At 41.2% G+C, this 27,626-nt stretch overlaps 1 protein-coding gene across 1 annotated transcript; it reads right to left on the bottom strand.

Annotated features, from left to right (window-relative positions):
• Positions 1–42: 42 nt before the first annotated feature.
• Positions 43–27,373, bottom strand: LOC123856150 (zinc finger protein 677-like). Its single transcript, XM_064581787.1, has 4 exons — positions 27,080–27,373; positions 21,758–21,849; positions 20,039–20,165; positions 43–6,344 (listed from the first exon to the last, which is right to left on the bottom strand). The coding sequence occupies exons 2-4, from the start codon at positions 21,770–21,772 to the stop codon at positions 4,801–4,803; spliced, it is 1,686 nt and encodes a 561-aa protein (XP_064437857.1). The 5' UTR covers positions 21,773–21,849; positions 27,080–27,373; the 3' UTR covers positions 43–4,800.
• Positions 27,374–27,626: the final 253 nt, after the last annotated feature.

Raw genomic sequence — 27,626 nt, 5'->3', positions numbered from 1 at the left:
TGGTATTTACCCAAAGAATATAAAAACAGTAATTCAAAAGGATACATGCACCTCTATGTTTATTGTAGCATTATTTATAATAACCAAGTTATGGAACAGAGACGTAATGGATAAAGAAGTTGTACATATATATATACACACACACATCATGGAGTATTACTCAGCCATAAAATAGAGTGAAATCTTGCCGTGTGTAACAATAATGGATCCAGAGAGTATTATGCTAAATGAAGTAAGTCAGAGAGACAAATAGCATATGACTCAGTAATATGTGGAATCTAAGAAACAAAATAAATGAACAAAGGGAAAAAAGAGAGATAAACCAGTTTAGGACTTTGAACTACATAGTACACACTGAAGGTTGCGGGGGAGGGGGGGGAGTGGGGAGGGGGATGCGAGAAATAGATGACGGCCATTTAAAGCACCCTTGTCATGATGAGCACTGTGTAATGTATACAATTGATGAATCATTAAATGGTATACCTGAAACTAGTATAACAGTATTAACTATATTTGGTATTAAAATAAAAAACTTGGGGCGCCTGGGTGGCTCAGTCCATTAAGTGTCTGCCTTTGGCTCAGGTCGTGATCCTAGAGTCCTGGGATAGAGCTCCATGTCAGGCTCCCTGCTCAGTGGGGAGTCTGCTTCTCCTTCTCCCTCTGCTTCCCCACCCCTGCTCTGTGCTCTCCCTCTCGCTCTCAAATAAAATAAATAAAAATAAAATAAAAAACTTAATGCAAAAAAACTTCACTTAGAGATAGACATGTGCATCCTGCGACAGGCAAAATGTACTGACTGAGTGGTCTGGGACCAGGTCCTCTGTGGGGAGTGATGTGGGGCCATGGCTGGATCCAGGAATGTCTCCTGCATTAGCATGTAAGCAATTGAAGTAAGAAAGGAGTGCAGCTTTCTTTGCAAGGGATGCAAACTGAAATGTGAAATGCAATCTCTACCAATGTGAAATATGCCATTACTGACCAACATTTTTCAGAATTTCATTTCCATTTCTAGCCCCATTCATCATGGGCTCAATCCTGTGTTCATATCTAGAGCTGTTCATAGGCACAAGACCTGGTGTGTGGGAGATGGGGGTTGAGACATGTGATATTTAGGTCACCATTCACTGTTTAGAAAAAAAATTTTTTTAGAGTATATATCTAATTTGAGTTCTTTATGTTTATCAACGTATTCCACACTTTAAGTGACAGATAAACTCGAGGTAAACTTTTGTGACCTCATAATTCATTTCTCAGTAATTTCTAAATATAATTGCAAATTCACTTTAGTTTTTTTATGGAGATTTTTGTATTGAGAAAGTTAAGACGGGTACATAAAACCCATTTTGGGGAGAAAATGAAAACACACAATAGAAAAAGTAAATACTGTTTGGGCCATAGCAGAACCCAGAGAATACATTGTTTTAATTGAAAAATTCTAGGCACTTCATAATTGACCTTTTGGTACAAAATGACCTATTAAATTTACTTTTATCCAGAGTATCACTTTCATAAAAAATTATGTTAGCATTTTTGTTTTTCTATTTCTAAATGTTCTGTCAGGTGTGGATTATAATCTTGCTCTTTTGAGTATATATTCTCTCGAAGACTTGAGTTTGATGTCAGTTAAAGAATACTTTTGCAATATTTCCAAGGCCATTTGACAGGCATGTGAGTTTTCTTTATATGAACACTAAGGAAAGTGAAGTTAGACTGTCAATTTTCCAAAGGTCTGATTTATGCCTTCAATAATCTTTAAGGCAATATCCATGAGTTAATATCCACGTTTCTCTAAAATCCATACGTGTTAAAGATGAATTCTACAGTAAGAACTGAGGAGATAAAGGCATTTTGGATAAAAAGGCTTTTAATATATTAAATTTGTAAGGTTTCACTCCTGTATACATTATGTGGTGTTTCATAAGTTTTAAGCCTGCTTATGGCTTCTGAAGTTTATAATATTTGAATTACTTAACATTTACTAAGGCTTGAGTATCATTACTCATAAAATTCTTAAGTTTTCATTCCAAAATTAATATTGTGATAACCTCACAAGGATTGAATTTTGGATGAAAACGTTGCGCTATATATTACATTTGAAGATTACTCTGAGGTATTTATTTATGGAATGTTTAATAATGTTTGACTTGGTTAAATACAGTGCCCCACTGTGTATAATTTTAAGATCTCTCCAGTATGAATTTCTGATTAGTAAAGATTCATCCTGTCTAAAGATTTTCCAAGTTCATTACTTTTGCAGTTTCTTTGTAATATGTAGAACTATATTATTTTGCTATCAACAAAAAAGGGATCAAAACTTGCCCACCCTTATGCAAATGTTGGTTTTGACACTAGGAAGGATTCTTTCAGGTTGTGACACTAAAAACCTTTTTGATGGATTTCTTTGCTTGAGTACATTTACAATGTGTATCCTGTTTTAAATGTCTTCAAATAACCTAGATATAACTGAAAGAGAATCCAGTCCTATTATCAAATCATTCCATGCATTTGTTTCCTGCATATTAAAAAAAATACAGTGCTGGGGATAGATGAGAACCTTCAGAAGGTAATTATGTAGATTATGCTGTATTATATAATATTGCCTACCAGCCATGTTGGCATGAAAGAGGTTTCACAGCATGGACTCCCATGATCACAAATAAGTGACTTGTAGAACTTTCAACAAACTCTCAACAGTTGGGGAGAAGGCAATTATACGTGGAAGTCATGGATCCATTTTGTTTACGGGGAATTTTGCTGCTTGTGAAATTTATATTATCCTGCATCGTAAAGATTTCCATCATGTTACATTCCCTATGAATTCTCTCTCCCATGATGACCCCAGGCTGTACCACAGCTGTGGAACTGCATCAGCCATGTGAGGAAAAGGGATACAGGAAAAATCAATCAGGTTTGTCTAAGAAATGGCAGGTACCATGTTACCATTTTTCCCCCTCAGGCAAACTCTTCAGGAAAGGACAAACACCTACAATGTCAAGAATCTGTGCTGCAACGACAGTTAACTCTATTCATCACAAATCTGGGGGTGGAAACTACTACTTCCATTCTAAAGAGGACTATGAAGCATAGTATTAAGTGATTTCAGTAACTTCATATCCTGTTTAGCAGCAGACTGGGGACTTAAACCTACTGGGGGTGGTAACAAATCACATCATGTAATCAACACGATATACGGAAAAAGGTGGTTGATGATGTTCTTCCAGTAATCTAGATCTACATTTAGCTGTTTTCATAAGCTGTCCTTGTAGTTTAGATTCTGGTATGCTATTTATAATTTTGTCTGTGACCAGCTTCCATTTATATTTAGAGATTTATTCTATATGGCAACACCAATTATGCATAAAGCTTCTGAGATTTTTTTCTAAGACATATTTATTTATTTAGAGCAAGAAAGAGACTGCGGGGGCGGGGGCGGGGGGGGGCTGGGCAGAGGGAGAGAGTGCCTTAAGCTGGCTCCACACTGAGTGCAGAGTCAGACGCAGGGCTTGATCTCATGACCCCGAGATCATGATCTGAGCAGAAACCAAGAGTCAGATACTTAACTGACTGCCCCACCCAGGCGCCCCAGCTTCTGAGATCTTAATAAACTGCAGATACTCCGATTGCCACAGAATACAATAGGAACCTGCCCCATGACCAAGTTGGACTTAATGACTGCAAGATTTGCTTAATATTAGTATAGTAAGAGAGAGTCCTTTCTTTTTATTCCAGGAACAAAACAGTGGTACCTGTCAACACAGCACTGAACAATTTAATGATGCCCCAAAGTATGGTAGATAAAACACAATATGGAAACTATAGCAAGGCAGCAGGATACAAGGTTAATGATCAAAAGTTAACGGCCTTCCTAGATACCAGAAATAAACAAGTGAATTAAAAATTAAAAACAAAATACCATTTACATTAGGACCAAAACAAAAGGAACCATCACAGACACTAGTGGCAATTCATGAAAGGTCTGTGTTGAAGACATAACATCATCAACAGATTTTCAACCACAAATCCAAAGTCAATAATCAAGTAATCTCATCAAGAAATAGAAAATAAAAAGATCGTATAAGCTGAAGATAAGCAGGTTGTTCCACAGATATCCCTGCTCCTTTGACACCCATCATTTCATGAATTTTAAAACATTTTGACTTTTAATTTTCCTGCAGAGTGTAACATTTGATTTGATTAATCTTCAAGAATTAGACTTAGTTCATACTACTAGAATTCTCTGATGCATAGTGTATTGTGAAACCTGCTTAAGCAATGTACCAGCACTCATTGTATTTGTAGGGTTTTCTCCGACATGAAATCTTTGGTGAATCCTGAGGCATGGCATGAAAGCTGTGCTACATTCTTTGGTGAGATTTCTTTGCAGTATGCATTCCCTCATGACTCCAAATGTGAGAACATTTAATAAAAGCCTTGCCACATCTATATCTTCATTCTATGTATAATCTGGTGTCTACTCAGGCTTGAACAGTGCTTAAAGGATTTGTCACATTCATGACATTTGTAAGGTTTCTCTCTGGTATGAATTCTCTCATGATTCCAAAGGTATAAACATTTAATAAAAGTCTTTTTTTTTTTTAAGATTTTTTATTTATTTATTTGACAGAGAGAGAGAGAGCGAGAGAGGGAACACAAGCAGGGGGAGCAGGAGAGGGAGAAGCAGCCTTCCCGCAGAGTGGGGAGCCCGATGCGGGGCTCGATCCCAGGACCTGAGCTGAAGGCAGACGCTTAACGACTAAGCCACCCAGGTGCCCCCATTTAATAAAAGTCTTACCACACACTTTATATTTGTATCTTTACTCTATGTGTATTATGGTGTTTATTGATGCTTGAGTAGTGCTTAAAGGCTTTGCCACACTCATGACATTTATAAGGTTTCTCCCCAGTATGAATTCTTTGGTGAACAGTAAGGCTTGCATTCTGACTAAAGGCCTTGTCACATACATTACATTTATAGGGTTTCTCTCCATCATGAACTCTCTTATGTTGAGTAAGATTTGAACTCCTGATAAAGGCCTTGCCACATTCATTACATTTGTAAGGTTTCTCTCCAGTATGAATTCTCTCATGACTCCAAAGGTATGACCGTGTGGTAAAATCCTTACCACACTGATTACATTTGTAAGGTTTCTCTCCAGAATGGATTCTCTTATGTTGAGCAAGATTTGAACCACTAGAAAAGGCTTTGCCACACTCACTACATTTGTAAGGCTTCTCTCCAGTATGAATTCGCTCATGACCCCAAAGCTGTGAAGGTATCATAAAATCCTTACCACATACATTACATCTAAATGGTTTCTCTCCAGTATGAATTCTCTTATGAATACAGAGATGTGAACGTGTGGCAAAATCCTTGCCACATTGATTACATTTGTAAGGTTTCTGTCCAGAATGGAAATTCTTATGTTGAGCAAGATATGAACCATCAGAAAAGGCTTTGCCACACTCGTTACATTTGTAAGGCTTCTCTCCAGTATGAATTCGCTCATGACCCCAGAGATGTGACTGTGTGGCAAAATCTTTACCACATATATTACATTTATATGTTTTCTCTCCAGCATGGATTCTCTGATGCCTTGTAAGGTTTGAGAACCTCTTAAAGGCTTTGCCACACTCATTACCTTTGTAAGGTTTCTGCTCAGAATGAACTCTTTGATGATTAGCTAAGGTTGAGCAATGGCTAAAAGCCTTCCCACACTCATTACATTTGTAAGGTTTTTCTCTTTTGGGTGTTTTCTGGTGTTGTGTCCGTAATGAAGGATGCATAAGAACCTTCCCATATTTATTAAAAATGTTGGTTTTGACACTAGAAGGAATTTTTTGAAGTGAAACTGAAGTCTTTTTGGTAGGCTTCTCAATTTGATTACTTTCATGAATTTCCTCTTGGGTCTGAAATCTCTGCAGTTCAGTCAGATGTGAATGAAAGCTTAATCCAAGTGTACTGTCCGAACAGTTTCTATACTTGCTTCCTAAATAACCTACCTTGTTTTTTAGTGCCTTACTCACTGTATCATGTTTGTAATATTCAGATGTATTTCTTCCTATGGAAACATTGTGCTTTACAGGAAAATGATTACAGAATTTATGGTGTTGTTGATGTTCTCTACAGGCGAGATTTTTGTAATGGGTTGCAGTGTCTTCTACATAATTTTTTTCTTCATAAAGCCACTGAGTCTCAAATTTGTTCACATCTTGGATTTTTCTCAAATCAAAATCCTCAAACTCATGTCTTATGTGTCTTTCCAAAATTAATGTTTGGAATAATTCTCCATTATTAATGTCTTCTTTTGGTGGTAATTCTTTGCTCACACATCTGGTAGAGATATCTGTAAGATATAAAGAATCATAGGCTTCCTATTAACCAGAGTTTGAAGATGGGGATTTTATAATGAAAAGTATTACACCAAAAACAAAACTCGTAATTACAAAGCTATTACATTTGTCAACCATTGTATGCAAATGAACAAAAACACAAAGGATAAGATTTCACAATAAAGAAAGGCTGATTACAGGTAGTTCAAATTATTTTCAGAGAAGCCTATTTATAAATGCCCTATGATCGAAAGTTACAACAGCCCTGAAAACTTCGGAATTTTCTACAGGTATCCCAAAGATCATAGCAACCTAGAGGAGGCATAAAGGTGGCTCATATTTAAAAGAAAAATACCTATCAAACTCAATTATCAAATACTTACTGTACACAACATTAAAACAAAGCTTTAAGAATAACAAAATATTCTGAATACTTGCTATAAAACTGCATCCATGTAGAAGAGGCATACTGCAATGTTAATAATAACCTGTACTTATATTCCATAATCTATGCTGCAATTATCTATTAATAATGAAAAAATAAACATGTTAGTAACCCCAGACAAATTCAGCAGTTATTAAGGAATATGTATATTTGTAAGAAATATATATAGGCATTAGAATTTTAAACAATTCACCCATAAGAAAAAAAAGAAAGAGGCTGAATTTCAGGAGAAGCACACAATATCATAAATGGAAAATATGTTGAAATCATCCATAGTGAAACAGAAGTTCTGATAAATATGTAATAGTATAGAGATTAACAGTGGGTCTCTGTGACATGGAAATGGCAAAGAAGGGAACTCCAGGAGACTCCAGCAGGAGATGAACTACCAAAAACTGTCAGAATGAACTTTATAAGAACCCTGGAAATTAATCACGGGATTCCAGCAACAAGGCACACTCTTAATCAAGAAAAAGGTAGCTGTTTTAACTTGCCCTGACTCTGTGCCCTGCATCCCAGCTAGGAAGTGGCCTTGAAGATGGCAGTGTGCAAGAGATACAGGCTTCCCAAACCTCAGGGAAGAGACGGCATCTTCAAAGAATTGTGACTGGTTATTTGTTTGTTTCTTTAATCTGCCTGCTGGCTCCCTGAAGGAGTGGCTCAAAATGCTTGCTTTCTTTGGCCTACCTCAGATCTCTACCTAAATGGAGATAATAACCAGGAGCCATTCGTCACAAATATTTAAAGGTAAGTCTAGTAGCCACTGCCACCTAGGGCAGGGATAACAATTGGCACAAACAATGGACAAACTGAAAATCCTGAGAAAAGCATTGAGGAGTGAGGTGCACTGGGAAATAAGGCTTTGAAAATCCCCCACATATTCCAGGGACCCTAGAAGGTTGCAGGCATGCCCAGGACCAGACACAAGAGAAAAGACCGGAGAAGGCCCCAAGCGTATACCTCTAGCTGACCAGCAGATTGTGAGCAAGCAGTAGTGAAGGATAAGGCACTAAGGCACTGTTGTCTTAAACTTGTACCCTGTATGGTTCATGCACTCCCCAACACACACACACACACACACACACCCTCAGCTACAAAGAGTGGAAAGTTGATTTGTGTTTGGTTCTAGCTGTTTCAGGAAATCTGCTCAATCACTAGCTGACCAATAAGTGAACCAAAGGCATCAATGGCCACACGTAACAAAGAAAATACGCCACACAAAATTTGTTGAGGGAAATAAATACGCAACAATCATAAACATAAGAAACCCTGGGAAGGAATAATATTATGATTTCCAAAGTTTCAACACATTCAAAATGTCCCGTTTTCAACAAGAAGTTACAAAGGAGGCAACACAACAATAAAGCAGAACCCATACAGAAAAATAAATATTAAATAAATAACTAAAATCTGGCCCTAAGGAAGCCCAGTTTTGGACTTACTAAACACACACTTTAATTCAACTATTTTTTTTTTTAAGATTTTATTTATTTGTTTGAGAGAGCAAGAATGAGAAAGAACACATGAGAGGGGATAGGGTCAGAGGGCAAAGCAGACTCCCTGCCGAGCAGGGAGCCCGATGCGGGACTCGATCCCGGGACTCCAGGATCATGACCTAAGCCAAAGGCAGTCACTTAACCAACTGGGCCACCCAGGCGCCCTTAATTCAACTATTTAAGCTAAAGGGAATGATGGACAAAGAATTAAAAAGCAATCAGGAAAACTGTTTAAATAAACAACAGAATATCAGTAAAGAGACAGAAGATGGAAAAAGAAACCAAACACATTCTGAAGCTGAACCCGAATTGAAATATTTCAGAAGGGCACCTAGCTGGCTCAGCTGGTTAAGCGTCTGACTTCAGCTCAGGTCATGATCTCAGGGTCCTGGGATCGAGCCCCACATTGGGCTCCCTTCTCAGCAGGGAGTCTGATTATTCCTCTCCCTCTGCCCTTTCCCACGCTCATGTTCTCCCTCTCTCAAATAAATAAATAAAATCTTAAGAAAAAAAGAGAAGAAAAATTTCATAGAGAGGTTCAATATCAGGTCTAATGAGGTGGAAGTAAGATTCAGATAACTGGTAGGGGATCAGTTGAAATTACCCTGTATGAGGAACACAAAGAAAAAGACTGAGTATAAGTGAATAGAGTCTAATGGTGCTGCAGGACAACATCATGTGGGCCAACATATGAACAATGGGAGTCCCAAAAAGAAAGGAGAAAGAGAAGGAGGCAGGATTATTGAAGAAGTATGGTAGACAATTTCTTAAATGTTAAAAGACCAGAGTCTACAAATCTAAGAACTCAGTGAATATGCAATTAAGAAAAACTGCAACAGAGATGCACACTGCAACATATCATAATCAATATGTGGAAAGACAAAGGTAAAAAAGAGAACTTTGAAAGCAGGAAGGGAGAAGCATCACATACAAAGGACGCATAATAACTTTCAGAGCTGATTTTTTAGCCAAATCATGAAGTCCAGAGACAATGGGATAAGATATTTAAAATGTTGACAGATAAGGGGGGGGGGACAAAAAAGTCAACCAATTACAACTTCCAAGATAAACAAAAGGTGAGGAAGTTCCTTATAACTAAACCACCACAACAAGAAATAAGAGGGAACACTTCTTTTTTTTCCCTCCCAGTCCCCCCAAGAATGAACACTTCTTAACTCATTCTCTGAGGCCAACATTATTCTGATACCAAACCAAAAACAGCACATGAAAAGAAAATGATAAACCAATATAACTTATTAATATAGATGCAAATATCTTCATTAACATACTGTCCAATTAAATACACAGTAGGTTAAAATTACACAACATAAACAAGTGGGACTTACTCCAAGAATTCAAGGATTGACAATTCAACATGTAAACATCTATCAATATAATAACCTAGATTAATAGTAAAAAGAAAAAAAGAAAAACCTATACAATCATCTCATTGTCTACAGAATAGCTAAAAAAACCTAGAACTCTTTCATGTTAAAAACACCAGCATACTGGGGTGCCTGGGTGGCTCAGTCGTTAAGCGTCTGCCTTCGGCTCAGGTCATGATCCCAGCGTCCTGGGATCAAGCCCCACATCGGGCTCTCTGCTCTGCGGGAAGCCTGCTTCTCCCTCTCCCATTCCCCCTGCTTGTGTTCCCTCTCTCGCTGTGTCTCTCTCTGTCAAATAAATAAATAAAATCTTTAAAAAAAAAAAAACAAAAAACACCAGCATACTTAAAACAGAAGTGAACTTCCTCAACTTCTTAAAGGTCTATTATAAAAAACCCACAGTTCATATCATAGTCAATGGTGAAAGAGTAATACTCTCCCCCTAGGATAAGGAATACGTGATGGAATACTGACTTTTATCAATGCTATCCAACACTGTATTGCAAATTTTACCAGGACCAATAAGACAAAAAAAGAAAGAAAGAAAAAATTTTAAATATACATATTGGGGAAGAAAAAGGACAATAATCTCTATGTGCCAATGACATGATACTATGTATAAAAAATTCCATAAAATACACACACACAGGGCGCCTCGGTGGCTTGGTCAGTTAAGCCTCTGCCTTCGGCTTAGGTCATGGTCCCAGGGTCCTGAGATCCAGCCCCAGGACGGGCTCCCTGCTCAGCGGGGAGCCTGCTTCTAGCTCTCTCTGCCTGCCCTTCCCTCTACTTGTGCCCTCTCTCTCTCTGTCAAATGAATAAATAAAATCTTTAAAAAAAACACACACACACAACCTACTCTAACAATGTGTCCTAATGATGTCAGGAAGATTGCAGGACACAGTATCAACACATGAAAGCAGTTGTGCCTTATAAACTATTATGAACAATCTGGGAAGGAAATGTTAAAATACTCCATATATAATGAAACATCCAAGAAATAAAATACCTAGAAAAAAATCTTAACACAGGCAGTGAAAGACCTGTAGACTGAAAAGCATAAAATGCTTTTGAGAGAAATTAAACACCAAAATAAATAGAAAAGACATTTCATATTTATGGGTTGGAAGATATCATATTTTTAAAGATGGTAACATCTACCAAAGTGGTCTAGGTATTCTATATACACATTATGAAAATTCTAGAAACCTTCCTTGGAGAAATGGAAAACATAATCCAATACATATGGAACTGCGACAGGCCCTGAAGAGTCCAGACAATATTGAAAAAGAAGAAATCTATAATGAATAAACAGAGACACAATGCAGACTGGTAATTTCAGGGACTGGCAATAAGAAAATGTGGAGAAACTGATTTATGGGTAATGGACAGTAATTTGGAGTGATGGGAATGTTGTGCACTTAGGCAGAGGTGGTAGTTGGACAACTGGTAAATGCACTAAATGCCACTGAAATGATTCCGGGCAAGATGGCGGAGGAGTAGGGGATCCTATTTCAACCGGTCTCCTGAATTTAGCTGGATATGTATCAAACCATTCTGAGCACCTATGAAATCAGCCTGAAATATAAGAATATCTATCTGGATCTCTACAAGCAGAAAATCTCCAGCAGTCTCGAGGTATGAAGGGTGGAGCCGTTGATTCTGTGGGCAGATATCAGAAAACAAACAGAAGGGGGAGGGAGCAGCCAGGAGCTGGCACTGGGAAGGTGATAGAATGCCAGAGAACAAAAGCTCAAAAAAACAGTTTTCACTGAGCCCAACGCCCCCCCCCCACGGGGGGGACCGCAACTCTGCCCAAGCAGGGTTGCCTGAGTAACAGCACAGCAGGCCCCTCCCCCAGAAGACAGGCTGGAAGAACAAGAGGAAGACAACCCTGAGGTCCCTATAAAACAGGTGCATCTTGTTTGGGTCATGGTTAATACTTTGGACTCTGTACATTCCCTCAACCACCCTCAAAAGAATGACTAAGAGAAGGAACCCACAACAAAGAAAAGAATCAGAGACTATGGCCTCTGCCCAGACCTAATGGATATGCATATCAGCAAGATGTCAGAGACAGACTTCAGAGTAGCAATTATGAAGTTGATAACAAGACTTGAGAAAAATATTAGTGACAATATAGAATCTCTAAGGGCAGAAATGAGATCTAATCAGGCCGAACTTAAAAATGCTATGAATGAGATGCGGTCTAAACTGGATACTCTGGCAGCTAGGGTAAATGAGACAGAAGAACGAATTAGTGAGCCAGAAGATAAGATGATAGAAAAGAAAGAAGCTGAGGAGGCCTGGGATAAACTCCTGAAATCCCAAGAGATCAGACTGAGAGAGATTATTGACGCCATGAAATGTTCCAATGTCAGAATTACTGGGATCCCTGAGGGGGTGGAAAGAGAGAGAGGACTAGAAGATATATGTGAGCAAATCATGGCTGAGAACTTCCCTAATCTGGGGAATGAAACAAACATTCATGTCCAAGAGGCAGAGAGGACCACTCCCAAGATCAAACAGAACAGATCAGCGCCTCAACATATAATAGGAAAACTCGCAAATCTTAGAACCAAGGAAACAATCCTGAAAGAAGCTAGGGGGAAGAGATTTCTTACATACACAGGGAGGAACATCAGAATAATGTGAGACCTGTCAACAGAGACCTGGCAAGCCAGAAAGGGCTGGCAAGACATATTCAGGGTACTAAATGAGAAGAACATGCAGCCAAGGATACTTTATCCAGCAAGGCTGTCATTCAGAATGGATGGAGAGACAAGGAGCTGCCAGGACCGGCAGAAACTGAAAGAGTATGTGACCGCCAAGCCAGCCCTGCAAGAAAGGGGGGGTCTATAAAAGAAGAAAGAACCCAAGAGTAGTCTAGACCAGAAATTTACAGAGACAATTTATAGAAACAGGGACTTCACAGGCAACAGGATGGCACTAAAATCGTATCTTTCAATAATCACTCTCAACGTGAATGGCCTAAATGCTCCCATGAAACAGCACAGGGTTGCAGACTGGATAAAAAGACATGACCCATCCATATGCTGTCTACAAGAGACTCATTCTGAACCTAAAGATACATCTCACTGAAAGTGAGAACCATTTTTCATGCCAACAGACCTCAAATGAAAGCTGGGGTAGCAATTCTCATGTCAGAAAAATTAAGATTTTAACCTAAAGACTGTAGTAAGAGATACAGAGGAACACTATATCATTCTTAAAGGGTCTATCCAACAAGAAGATCTAACAGTTGTAAATATCTATGCCCCCAACATGGGAGCAGCCAACTACATAAGCCAACTGTTAACCAAAATAAAGGAAACCTCAACACTCCACTCTCAGCAATAAAGAGATCTAAGCAGAAGATCAACAAAGAAACAAGATATTTGAATGACAAATTGGACCAGATGGATCTCATAGATATATACAGAACATTCCACCCTAAAACAACAGAATACTCATCCTTCTTGAACGTACATGGAACTTTCTCCAGAATAGACCACATACTGGGTCACAAATCAAGTCTCAATCAATACCAAAAGATTGAGATTATTCCCTGCATATTTTCAGACCACAGTGCTTTGAAATAATTTGGAAGGAATTCAACACTTGGAAGCTAAAGACCATCCTGCTTAAGAATGTTTGGATCAACCAGAAAATTAAAGAAGAACTTAAACAATTCATGGAAACCAATGAGAACGAAAACACTTGGTCCAAAACTTATGTAATACTGCAAAGGTGGTCCTAAGGGGGAAATACATAGCCATCCAAGCCTCACTCAAAAAAGTAGAAAAATCCCAAATGCACAAGCTAACCTTACACCTAAAGGAACTGGAGAAGAAAAAGCAAATAAAACCTAAACCAAGCAGGAGAAGAGAAATAATTGAGATGAGAGCAGAGATCAATGAAATAGAAACCAGAAAAACAGTAGAGCAGGTCAATGAAACTAGAAGCTGGTTCTTTGAAAGAATTAACAGATCAATAAACCTGTGGCCAGACTCATCCAAAAGAAAAGAGAAAGAACCCAAATTAATAAAATTATGAATGAAAGGGGAGAGATCACAACTAACACCAAGGAAATAGAAACCATTATTAGAAATTATTATCAGCAACTATATGCCAATAAATTAAGTAACCTGGAAGAAATGGATGCCTTCCTGGAAAGTTATAAATGACCAAGACTGAAACAGAAAGAAATTGACAATCTGAACAGACCAATAACCAGTAGCATAATTGAAGCAGTGATCAAAAACCTCCCAAAAAACAAGAGCCCAGGGCCAGATGGATTCCCAGGGGAATACTACCAAACATTTAAAGAAGAAACAGCACCTATTCTGCTGACACTGTTTCAAAAAAATAGAAACAGAAGGAAAACTTCCAAACTCATTCTGAGGCCAGCATTACCTTGATCCCAAAACCAGGCAAATACCCCATCAAAAAGGAGAATTACAGACCAATGTCCCTAATGAATATGGATGCCAAGATACTCAACAAGATCCTAGCCAACAGTACTTTAAAAGGATTATCCATCACAACCAGGTGGGATTTAATCCTGGGATGCAAGGGTGGTTCAGTATTTGCAAATCAATCAGTGTGATAGAACATATTAATAATAGAAAAGAACCATATGGTCCTCTCAATTGATGCAGAAAAAGCATTTGACAAAATACAGCATCCTTTCCTGATTAAAACTCTTCAGAGTGTAGGGATGGGGGAACATTCCTTAAGTTCACAAAAACCATCTATGAAAAGCCCACAGTGAATATCATTCTCAATGAGGAAAAGCTGAGAGCTTTTTCCTTAAGATCAGGAACACCACAAGGATGCCCACTCTCACCACTATTGCTCAACATAGTAGTAGAAGTCCTAGCAACAGCAATCAGACAACAAAAAGAAATAAAAGGTATTCAAATTGGCAAAGAAGAAGTCAAACTCTCTCTCTTCCCAGATGACATGATACTCTATGTGGAAAACCAAAAAGACTCCACCCCCAAATTACTAGAACTCATACAGCAATTCAGTAATATGGCAGGGTACAAAAATCAATGCACAGAAATCAGTTGCTTTCCTATACACTAACAACGTAACTGTAGAAAGAGAAATTAGGGAATTGATTCCATTTACAATAACACCAAAAACCATAAGATACCTTGGAATAAACTTAACCAAAGAGGTAAAGTATCTGTACCCTAGAAACTACAGAACACTTATGAAAGAAATTGAAAACACAAAAAGATGGAAAAACATTCCATGCTCATGGATCAGAAGAATAAACATTGTGAAAATGTCTATGCTGCCCAGAGCAATCTATTCTTTCAATGCAATCCCAATCAAAATACCAATGGCATTTTTCAAAGTGCTGGAACAAACAATCCTAAAATTTGTATGGAACCAGAAAAGACCCCAAATCGTTGAAAAAGAAAAACAAAGCTGGGGGCATCACATTGCCTGATTTCAGGCTGTATTACAAAGCTGTGATCACCAAGACAGCATGGTGCTGACACAGAAGCAGACACATGGATCAATGGAACTGAATAGAGAGCCCAGATATGGACCCTCAACTCTATGGTCAACTAATCTTCAACAAATCAGGGAAAAATATGCAATGAAAAAAAGACAGTCTTTTCAATAAATGATGCTGGGAAAATTGGACAGCTATATACAGAAGAATGAAACTCGAACATTCCCTTACACCATACACAAAGATAAACTCTAAATGGATGAAAGACCTCAATGAGAGACAGGAATCCATCCAAATCCTAGAGGAGAACACAGGCAGTAACCTCTTCGACCTCAGCCACAGCAAATTCTTTCAGGACATGTCTCCAAAGGCAAGGGAAACAAAGGCAAAAATGAACTTCTGGGACTTCATCAAGATAAAATCTTCTGCACAGCAAAGGAAACAATCAACAAAACTAAGAGGCAACCCACGGAATGGGAGAAGATATTTGCAAATGACATTACAGATAAAGGGCTGGTATCCAAGATCTATAAAGAACTTCTCAAACTCAACACCCAAAAAACAAATAACCAGTCAAAAAATGGGCAGAAGACATGGATAGACACTTCTCTGAAGAAGACATAGAAATGGCTAACAGACACATGAAAAAATGTTCAACATCATTAGGCATCAGGAAATTCAAATCAAAACCACATTGAGATACCACCTTACACCAGTTAGAATGGCAAAAATTAACAAGACAGGAAACAACAAATGTTGGAGAGGATGTGGAGAAAGGGGAACCCTCTTACACTGTTGGTGGGAATGCAAGTTGGTACATGCACTTTGGAAAACAGTATGGAGGTTCCTCAAACAGTTAAAAATAGAGCTCCCCTATGACCCAGCAATTGCACTCCTGGGTATTTACCCCAAAGGTACAGATGTAGTGAAAAGAAGGGCCATATGCACCCCAATGTTCATAGCAGCAATGTCCACAATAGCCAAACTGTGAAAGAAGCCAAGATGCCCTTCAAAAGACGAATGGATAAAGAAGATGTGATTCATATATACAATGGAATATTACTCAGCCATCAGAAAGGATGCATACGCACCATTTGCATCAACAAGGATGGAACTAGAGGGGTGGAACATAAGGAATAGCACGGAGGAAACTGGGGGGAAGGAAGGGAAAACTGAAAGGGGAGAAGTCAGAGGGAGAGATGAACCATGAGACACTATGGTCTCGGGAAACAATCTGAGGGTTTCAGAGGGGAGGTGGGTGGGGGATGAGTGATGGTTATTAAGGAAAGTACGTGTTGCAAAGAGCACTGGGTGTTATACACAAATAATGAATCATGGAACACTACATCAAAAACTAATGATGCACTGTATGGTGACTAACATAACATAATTTAAAAAAATAAAACATAAATGGTTAATTTTATGTCATGTGAATTCCAGTTTGATTAAAAGTTCATTTTTTTTTAATTTTTTTTTTAAAGATTTTATTTATTTGACAGAGATAGCGAGAGCAGAAACACAAGGAGAGGGAGTCGGAGAGAGAGAATCAGGCTTCCCACCGAGCCAGGAGCCCAATGTGGGACTCGATCCCAGGACCCTGGGATCATGACCTGAGTCGAAGGCAGACACTTCACGACTGAGACACCCAGGCGCCCTAAAAGTTCATTTTTTAAATAACTAAAAATGTGAGTGATTAATTTCACAGTAGATTTAAAAAATAGGTATTTTCTGATTTTAATATGTTAAAATTTTGAAGCTAAGTCTGCTTATATTATGTAGAAATAACAGTTTCTCTTAGGCTCGCTGCCTCTAATTACCTGAAATTCTGTTACTGAATCTCTCAACATAGTTTCACACACGAAACGGACATGAGGTGAGGGGTGTTACTGTCATATGGATTTGTAAACATAAAGTTATCATGAATAAATAAAAATTAATGTCCAGTTGCCCAAATTAATAAATCCTGACTTCACAAAGATTACCAGGAGACTATATACAACCTTAAGGGTCATATGACCAAGATCAAGGAATAATTTCTAAGGCGTTATTATCAGTAGCACTTAAGGGCAGAAACAATATTTTCCAGTGCCGTAAGATCCATGTGCAGAGGTGGTCAACATAAGAAACAATAATAGCAAGACTATAAAACACCTGAGAACATAACAGTCTTCATGGGTTATGAATAAAAGGATTTCCAGAACTTTACACATTTGGTGGAAAACTGCGTCAAAAGTCATAGTGACGTAAAGTACATGAAATGTAAGAAATTGGCTATGTTTCTATAAAATAAACTTAGATATTTAGGTATTAGTTTAGCATACCAAGAGTAACATGGTGAATCTGGATACGGAAATGATATAACAATAAAGCATCTGAATTGAACTTTAAAATATCTCTATAAAATTCATATAAAACCTAACAAGTCATGTTTAGTAAACTTAAGATATACTATAGAAAAACCAAAATATAAAAGAAATTATTAATGAATTTCTTTGTGTATTTCTGAGGTTGAACACAGTCACTTCATAACAAAAGCATATTCTCAAGATACCCAATATGCTCAATTTTAAAAATCCAAATTCATTCCAATGAGAAAGGTATTCGTCAATAAGCAGGTATTAACTCAAGAAAAACAGATATAGGAAAGATATCTATGATTTTATTTTCACCAAATTCCAGATAAAGGTTTTTGGACTAAGACTGCTCCTCCATATCCCTTAGTACTCAGGAAGGAAATCTTGTAAAATACATGAAACAACATTCATTCCCTGATCAAGCAGTCCCACAAATTACAGGTATAAAACAAAGAACACTGATGAGTGTCATCAAAAACACATAATCAATATTCAAATACATATATAACAAGTTCATTTGTAATACATGGAACCCTGCAGATCAAAGGAACTTTCAACTACAGAAATGCAGTAGAGTTCAATAAGGTAGGCATCATGAACTCATAAATTCCCTTAACACAATAAATCAACATCTTATTTGTTGAAGAAGGAACAATGGCACACACATGGAATGAACACTGTTGCATGAATGATAGTTTGGTCAGCAGTCTCACAGATGAGGATATGAAGGCAGACATTTTTCTCCCTAGAATAAATTCCTGAACTTATTCACGCCAAATTAAGGGGGATGATCCTTACAGTACTCCATCAACATTGCCACAATGTCCTCAAGACACACTTTGGTGACACACCAAAAACCGGAAGGACAACTGGAGCCATAAGCCAGGCTCTCATGCTACACTCAATGTCAGCATCCTGGACCATGCTGACCACACTACTCAGATGCTTCAGGGCCCACGTCTCTACTTAGCAGGATGATGCTCTGACATCTAAATGTATGTGTTCTCCATCCAGAATGTTCTTCTACCCAGTAAAATTCCTCCTGGCAGAGTTCACCACAGTGCCCAGTTGTCCAAAATATGAGGATAAAATTTCAGATGCTAAGGAACTGTATTTCAGAACCAAGAAAATTTCACAGGCAACACCATACAAACTTAGGAGACCAGGAAATCAGGGACAGCCAAGGGTTTCCCACACTCCCAGACTAAGGAGGAGCTACAAGAGGGAGACAAAGACAGGAAATTAAGGAAGGGGGTCTGATGTTGTGGGATGTTCAAACAGGCCTAGGGTCTGCCTACAGACTCCAGGCTGAGGGCCCAAAGCCTGAGATACAGTCCCCTTGAAAGACTGGGAATCAAAGGTCTTCCCCACCCTCTCTATATATAGCACTGCTGAATAGCAATTTCAAAACACCCTTCTATTCCCAGTACACATGCTCCTGAAGGGCGAAAGTGGAAATGAGGATATGGTAGAGGCACGGAATAGGCAGAGGGCCTGAGACAGCCCATGCTCCTGCCTGGAGTCCCAGATGCAAAAGAGCAGCCGATGTTCCCATCATGACAGGTCACTCAGCACATGAAATGGGATGCAAGCTGGAGAAGGCCTGCAGTCAGGACGAAGGGGAGCTTCAGATCAGATCTGTGTGGACTGAGTAGGGAAGGAGAGGCTAAGGAAGGAAAAATACCCCTTACAAAGAGCCCTTCATGTGTTCCCCAAGGTTGAATCAGTAAAGGGCCCTAGGGGGGGCAGGGAACAGCATGTCTGGGTCATGTTAAATACTGCCCTTGTCGCTACAAGAGCAGCAGAACCACCGAGGAGGGCAGGAAACACACATACAAAGAAGAGAGTGAAGGAGAGGGAGAACAACAAGTTCCTTTGAGAGCCCATGAGAAATCAACTCTTCTTTTCCAACCACCTCTCCTATCCGGGGGGAATGTTCCAAATGACATTTCTGGAAGTCACTTTCTCTCTGCCATCTATCCCTACTTGTGTTCACATCTTTGACACCTTCCCACCCACCTGGGCTTTGTTGCTTGTTTTACCCCACTCTTAGCATTTCAGAGCAAGTACTCTCCACAGTGGAGATAATATTCAGCTCAGAAAGAGATTCCTGCTGATATGGAAAACAGCAGATGATGTCCTGGGGTTTTCCCAGTCCTTTGTCAGCTGAGACCAAGGACATTCATTACAGGCGGGTCTAGAATAGCATTTCACAAATTTGTTCAGTGACATTCTTCTTCCTAATGCTTGAATGTTTGACATATACAGATATCCAGCTCTCTTCCCACAACGACCAAATCAAAATTACGGGTGTAAAACCAGGGGATGTGGTATTTTAAAGTTTTGACATAAGGTCTTGTTCCTTCTAGCACCACCACTACCTGCATGATCATCTGCGTTTAAAATCCAGACCCCACATTGGGAAGCTTTTCATTTCTGAATCAGCAGGGCTTCGATCTCAGTCAAGCAGGAAAGGGGCTCCCAAGAAATCCCCAAGAAAAACACAAAGATACACCAGAGCAGTACCCAACCTCTGTAGGGAAACTAATCCTCACCCAGGAAGACCAGGTTCCTGTAGTTCTCCACCATCACGTCCCTGTACAAGGCCCTCTGAGCAGGGTCCAGGCACTCCCACTCCTCCTGAGAGAATTCTATGGCCACATCCCTGAAGGTCAAGCGTCCCTGAAATGAAAGCACATTTCACCAAGAGGCCATAAGAAGAGTACTTATTTCACAAAAATGAGAGGAGGAAAGAGGTAGAAGGGTCAATTAGACAGAAATAAATAATCAGATAAATACATTAAAGATAATTTTGAGCAATATGGATTTGTTCCACTTTTCCATCAGGGAATTTCCATCAGCTAAACTACTGAATTTTATAATACTATGCCAGGTAAAACAGACAAATGAAAAAACGTCAACAAATGGTAGACTATATGTAGGTTCTAAATAGTATGTTGTATACACCACATGACAGCTAATTTCTACATAAGCTAGAGCATGAATTAGGTCTTCAGGGATGACCAAATGCATAGCAGTGTCAATGAAGGATGAAAACTGGAAAAATGGAAGCTGATGAGAACCAAGCGGACTAAAAGTTTTGAACACTCCCCATATGGTAAGCATTACTCTAATGCTTTGCAAGTGTTAACTTGTTTAAAGACATAGCATCCCATTAAATTAGTATTTGTTCCCATCTTACACAGGACCAACTCTGTCACACACACTCTAAGGAATGTGCCTCTGGTCAAACAGGTAATAAATGGCGGAGCCTGCACCTGAACCAAGTGGTCAGGCTTTAGGATAGAACTCGCAGCAATCAGAGAGTAAAGTAATAGATACAACAGTAAAAGTCTGTTGACAGAGGGTTTTCTAATGGAGAAAACATGAAACAAGTTCAAGGTTGAAACATAAGCCTGGATAAAAGGTCAACATATCTGCATGCACACACACATGCATAAACATAGTTAGTATTCTTACTGCTATTTATTTATTTATTTATGTGGTGGTGTAGAAAAAATTTAAGGCCATGAAAAATATTTCAAACAGGGCGCCTGGGTGGCTCAGTTGGTTAAGCGACTGCCTTCGGCTCAGGTCATGATCCTGGAGTCCCTGGATCGAGTCCCGCATCGGCTCCCTGCTCGGCAGGGAGTCTGCTTCTCCCTCTGACCCTCCCGACCCTCCCCCTTCTCATGTGCTCTCTCTCTCAGTCTCTCTCTCTCAAATAAATAAATAAAATCTTAAAAAAAAAAAATTTTCAAACATACTTTCAAAGTTAAAATAAAATTTATTTATGAAATGATGACATCTTTTTACATACTATAGGCTCCTGCCCATACACATGTGTGCACACGTAAACACACACTGAAAGTAACTGAAATCAAAGCTGGAGTCTCTAAATGACATCTATTTTTAGAATAAATCTTCATTATCTCTCATTTTTTACTCATGTGCATTTCAGTATTTCTGGTACAATAAATGTGAATAAATTGTATTAAATGGAAATAAAATTGTCAATGTTATTCTATTTAGTCTGCTTACAAAAACAACCCTGCAAAAAATTTTTTTAACATAACATTTAACTTCGATCTCCATTAAATAGATATATGGAAATGTATGAGCTGGAATCTGCAGGCAGATAGAGGGGCTGAGGGCAGGTCCTGGGGTGAGCATGAGCAAACATGTCAGGAGGGACACTTCAGAGTGTGAGAAGCCCAGCCACGTGGAGGTGAGGACACAAGATGACAGAACAAGGAACTGAGATATGACTTTACCTGAGAATGAGTCATTCCTGACTCTCTGGGCTTTCCTCCTCTCCCTCCTCTGGGCTTCTCTGCCAGGCAAGATGGGTCTTGAGACGTCAATCCTGAGTGTCAAATATATGCTGTTTAGAACTTGGTCAACATACACCTTCCTGTACCACAACCACACACACAGGGAGATCCCCCCGCTCTGCTGCCCACTGCCACAGGAGGGATTCAGGGACAGTGTACTGCTACATGGAGACCAGCAAGTGAGTGTTGTGACCTCTTCCTGCAGAACTCACTCCCCTCCTGGGGAAGCACACACGAGCTGCAGCAGTGGGGATCTGGGCTGCACTAACCCTCCCTTTAAAGTCACAGACCCGCCCTGATAACACTCCATGTAGAGAACAAACCCCCTCACCTCTCTCGAGATCAGGGGCTGCTTTTAGTTCTCATTAATGGATGAGCTGGAGTCCTGGTGCTCAATGCTGGATATAGATTAGAATCAGCTGGGGCACTTTCAACACCACTGAGGCTGAGCCCCATAACCCCAAACACAAGAAGAGAAATCTCTGGGGACTGGGCACAGGAGGAATGTGCAAAATGCCTCACAATCCCATGGGAAGTCAGGGTGGAGCACCAGAGGAGACCAGCCCAGCACCCCACCCACCTGTGGCTCTGCTCCCTCCTAGGGCCCTGTCCCCATATCCAGACAGTGGAAGAGCAAGGAGCAGAGAGACCCATGCAGAGCAGGCATTACACGCCAGAGTAGGATGCTCATGTGAGGCTGGAATGGGACATGGCAGTGTCCCAATGGGCCATCAGAGATGGCCCCACGAGAAGGTGATATCACAACCAATACCTAGTGCACCACCTGCATTTGAAGAGTCAGAGAATTCTAGACAGAGGGACCACCTTTGGGAAAGCCCTGGAGTAGTGCTGACCCTGGCCTCAAGAACAGCAAAGACATCTGTGGGCCTCAATCCCAGTGAGGGAGGGGGAGACAAGCAGGGGATCAGGTCACAGAAATAGATCAGGAATGTCCAGCCATGGTCTTCAGACAATGTTCTCCTCCAACTCAAGTGAATTTTGGAAGCCCTGTACTCTCCCACCCATACTGTCTTTTTTTTTTTCTTTTCCACTCCTTAAGGGAAAACACACATGGATAATGTAATATACCGTATATTCTGAAAATATGCTGTGTATTTTGATGGTCACCAAAGCTCCAGGAAGATGGCACTGCTCTTTTCTGGGAGGTGGAGGACTGCAAGGAACACAACTGGAGGAGTTCAGGAGGTCATGTTTGGACACCGTAGGTGGAGATGTCCCAGCAGAGATGTCAAGGAGACAAGTGGACAACACAAACCGTTCAGGGCAGAGGTCTAAGATGGACTGTGAATCTGGGAGACCCCTAGGTATTTAAAGCAATGATATATGGTCACATGGAAAGTCACTGGGTATAGAGAAGAGAAGAGGTCCATGACTATTCTGTGGGGTGCTCTTCCAATCAGAGAGCAGGGAGTTAAGGAAAAATCAGGAGAGGGTGGAGAGAAGAAAACTGAAACAGACGCACCGATGATAGATAAGATTTTTCATAGCCATGAAAAAACATGTTTAAAGTAAGGAGTGATCACTGTTCAACATGTTGCTGATCAAAGACAGTGAATTAACCAGGAGATTTAGAAAATGTAAAAATACCTGATCACTTTCCTGTTTACAATTTCTTGGGGTATGTACCCACCATAATTCTATGTTTACTTTTTTAAAGAAATCACTAACTTTTTTTTATGGGAATGCACCATTTACAGTGCTTGGGGCAGTGTACAATACTTTTAGTTTCACCCCATTCTCCAGGGCTTGTTCTTTTCTGAGCCATACCCCTTTTTTGAATATAGTCACACAACTGGGTATGAAGCAGTATCACCCTGTGGTTTTGATGTGCAGTCCCCTAATGATTAGGATCATTGAGCATGTTTGCATGAGCTTATTGGCCATCCATCTGTGTATCTTCTCTGAAGAAATGTCTATTGTGGTCTTTTGCCAACTTTTTTACCATTTACCTATTTTTCTTTTGTTGTCTTGCTTTCCACTGTCATACCCAGGAGTCTGGATTTTTTTCATGCGGGTGATGGGAAGCCAATGGAGAATTAAATGCTGGGAACTGACATGATCTAACTTCAGATTTACTCTATGTAAATTTATTCTCTGGCTCTGAGCTACGCCTTGCCTCTTTCCTCACAGTATTTTTTGTTGTTGTTGGGCTAGGCCCAACTTAATTTTCTAATTACAACTGGTAACCCTCCAGCAGAAAAATGCCACACAGACACACATGCAAAATTTCAATCACTTTAGGGATCGTGGTCACTCAGATTTCCTGCTCTTGTACTTCATCTCCATGACTGAGGCCTAAGAGGGAAGCCTTTTCACAAGTTACCTTGAGAACATGAGTTCAGTGAGAACTGCATGTAACTGGAATTTTGAAAGGGTGGCCTAAATGAAGCATGGGGCACTTTGTCTTTATCCTTATCATCTCAACTCCTTTTCAAAAATTCAAAGATCAGGGTGCCTGGCTGGCTCAGTAGGTACAGCATGAGACTCTATCTCAGGATTGGGAGATCAAGCCCCACACTGGGTGTGGAGCTCACTTAAATAAGTAAGTTAAGTAAGTAAGTAAATAAAAATAAATAAAGTGCACTCCTTAAAATAAAAAATAACATTAGAAAAGAAAAATTCCAGGATCATCCAAAATATGCCTGACCAAAAGAAACTTCTTTTGTTGTTTTAATCAATGGGGAAATATTTATTTATTTTTAAAGATTCCACTTACTTATATGAGAGAGAGAGCAAGCAAGGAGAGGGAGGGAGAGGGAGAAGCAGACTCCCCGCTGAGGAGGGAGCCCAAGATGGGGCTAGATCTCAGGATCCCAGGATCATGACCTGAGTGGAAGGCAGAGGCCCAGCTAGCCGACTGAGCCACCCAGGTGCCCCATCAATGGGGAAATATTTTAAACATATAAAATGATAAACACAGAGATTTAGTACTGAACACTTTGAAAGAGAATCAGCTACAGAAGTAAGCTCTGAGCATATTAACTTACCATGAATAGGTCAGTTCTACTGGAACAAAGTTCAGAGTCAATCCAGCCCACCTTCAATATGTTCATACAATGGACCTGAGGGACCTGAAGGGACATCTCCTTTGGAGCTGACACCTCACTAAGTAGACAAATGACATCAAGGAAGAAGAGACCCTGTGGAATATTACACTAACTTACTAAACTAGGTTGTGACTGTTAAGATTATGGGCACCCTTACCAGATTCACACTGAAATAGTCCAGAGTTATTTACTAACTACCAAACAATGTTCCAATATATGATGATGAGTAGAAAGAATGCAAGGGTTCTCACCTGAATTACATACAATATATTTTTTAAAAAACCAGGTTGGAATTTTTTTAAAAATCTAGTATCTAACGGGGTCAAAGCTTTTATTGGTTGACTGAGAGGGAGAGAGAATTCCAAGCAGACTCCATCCCCAGTGCAGAGCCCTGGCTGGGGATGGATCTCACAACCCTGAGATCATGACCTGAGCTGATATCAAGAGTTAGATGCTTAACTGACTGAGCCACCCAAGCAATGCTTGGGGGTCAAAGCTTTTAACATTATGCAACTACCTAATATTTAGAAAAGAATCATAAGAGCTGGTTTAAGATTTTACCAAAACTTATTGCAGAAGTTAATGATTATTTACAGAATAGCAAATATCCAATACACTAACATTTACCTCAATTTGGCTTAAAAAATGAATTAAATGCAAGAGACGTAGAAAGAAAAAGTAAATCCATTTCAAAGAAAAAGAAGCACTTTTAATATTGCTTTAAAAATCATCATGCAAGGAGCGATTCAGGAATTTCTAGTTCTAGTCCATCTCCCCATAGGATCCCAGGATAAGAGGGTGACCCATAAATGACTGACACAGGTCTCTCCCCTCTCTCTGGCTGATTAAGGGTTGCAAATGCAAGCTATCTTATGATGCTAATAATTATAAAATGCACGAGCCTTATAAACAGTAATTCTCTTTCTCAACTGTCCAATTCAAACGAGCAAATTTAAAGTTAAATACATTATGGAGACACAGGTCACTGCATCACAACTGAATCACCCATGACTCATTAACCACCACTCACCCAGATCTGCCTTCCCCTTCTTTCTCCCTCCGGAGGATTTCTGTCTATTACTCTGTTCATGTCTTTCTCTTTCCTGATTCTCTCCACTGTTTCTCCTTTCCTGTGATTCCCCGGTCTCCTCCCTCGCTTTCTCCCCTTTTCTCTCTTCCTTTCCCTACACCTACACTTTCCGGGGAACTCCTGAGACCTCTTCCACCTTCCCTCACTCTTTCAGCCCAAGCTTCCCGACTGCTCCGATCTCCGTCAATTTCGGCCTCTCTCCCCGCCCCGCCCCGCCCCCATCTGTGTCCTGGGCTCCCCCAGTTCCGTCCCCTCCGCCCCGACTCACTGGCGCCCCCTCTGGCTAAGCTCTCGCACCGCTGTGTCCCTCCGGGCGGTCATCCCTACCGATCGCAGGCTCGCAACCATTTCCTCCCCGCTGTCTGCGCGAAGCACCTCGCCCTGTTGCCCCACTTCCGATAACCAGGGCCCCGACTGTTCCGCTCCCCTTCTTCTGGAGCGCCTCCCTTTCCTCCACACTTCGCTCTTTTCCTTTCTCCGCTTGCGACCTTCCTGAGTTACTGTCTTCGCTCCCACGGCCTCACTGGCAGGTCCCTCCCGCACCCTCTCTCTTGCCGTCTCTTCACGGGCCGTCTCACGGGTCTTTCCTCCGCCGTTCTCTCTCTCGGGCTCCCCCTCTCTCCCTCGCCGGCCGCTGCCCGGGCCTTCCTTCTGCAGGCACGGCTTCCACGAGGCCCCCCATCCTCGCGGCGGGGAGGGGACGCGCTCCGTGACTCCCCGCGATCTTCCGCCCGAAAGCCCGCACCGAGGACGGCGCCGTCCCCGGGCATCGGTCCTCTCACTGCACGCGGGGCTGCACGGGGGGGATCTCAGCAGGGCGGCGGGGTCTGCGCGATCCCAGGGCCAGGGGGAGACTCCGCGCCTCTCTGGGCCGAGCCGGGCACTCGCCCATCTCCCCGGACCCCCACGGCGCGGGTGCGAGCGGTGCCCAGGGACGGCGTGGAGCAAGGAGACAACGCGGCAGGCGGCGTCTGAAGGCCCGAGGGCCGGGAGACCACAGGCGGGGACCGACTCCGAAAGATGGGGACCTGAACGCACCGGGACCCCCGCGCCGGCAGCGCCGCTCGCAGGGCTCCGTGCGTCTCTCCGCGACGCCCTACTTACCGCGGTGGGAGGCGGGGCTGAGGCGACTCTAACGTGCGCGGAGACCCCAGGCCCCAGGGGTGCAGGCCTGGGGACTGAGACGCTCACGTAGAAAAGAGAAAGTTCAAAACCCTCAGAGGCCAATTTGACGTTCGCTCCCTGCCAGCTGCTTCCGGGTCGGTGAAAAGCTGCGCTTGCGCGCCGGTGGAACGGCGGGATTGGGCAGGGCCCGCGGAGAGTGCTTCCGGTAATGAGCGGGGTGCGAACAGTGGCCTCGCTCTGACGCACACCGCCTGTGGGCGGGGCTGGGGCGAGGCCCAGATATTGCGCTTCCGGCAATAGGGGAACTCACGCCCTGCCCACACCTTGGCCCTAAACCCAGGGGGCAGGATGGGGCGGAGCTATGGAAGAGCGCTTCCGGTAATGGGAGTGAAACTGAAATGTCCCGCGGAGCCAAGATGTTGTGAGGGCGGGGCCAGGCGGAAACTGGGCGGAGAATTTCCGGCACTTGCCGAGTCGTCAGGTTTGCCCTAGCTAGGATTTCCGGAGAGAGGCCAGGACCCCTCAG

Source organism: Mirounga angustirostris, unplaced genomic scaffold (assembly GCF_029215605.1).
Source record: "Mirounga angustirostris isolate CCGP_5_RB_7025 unplaced genomic scaffold, mMirAng1.0.hap1 SCAF_16, whole genome shotgun sequence".
Classification (NCBI taxonomy): domain Eukaryota; kingdom Metazoa; phylum Chordata; class Mammalia; order Carnivora; family Phocidae; genus Mirounga; species Mirounga angustirostris.
This window is presented reverse-complemented; position numbering and strand designations above follow the sequence as displayed.

Bases quoted from the DNA above. Each gene is read 5' to 3' on its own strand.
- LOC123856150 (XM_064581787.1), bottom strand. The intron at 6,345-20,038 runs GTGAGGATTAGT...TATATCTTACAG, and splicing joins CAGGAACCTGGTCTTCCTGG to ATATCTCTACCAGATGTGTG.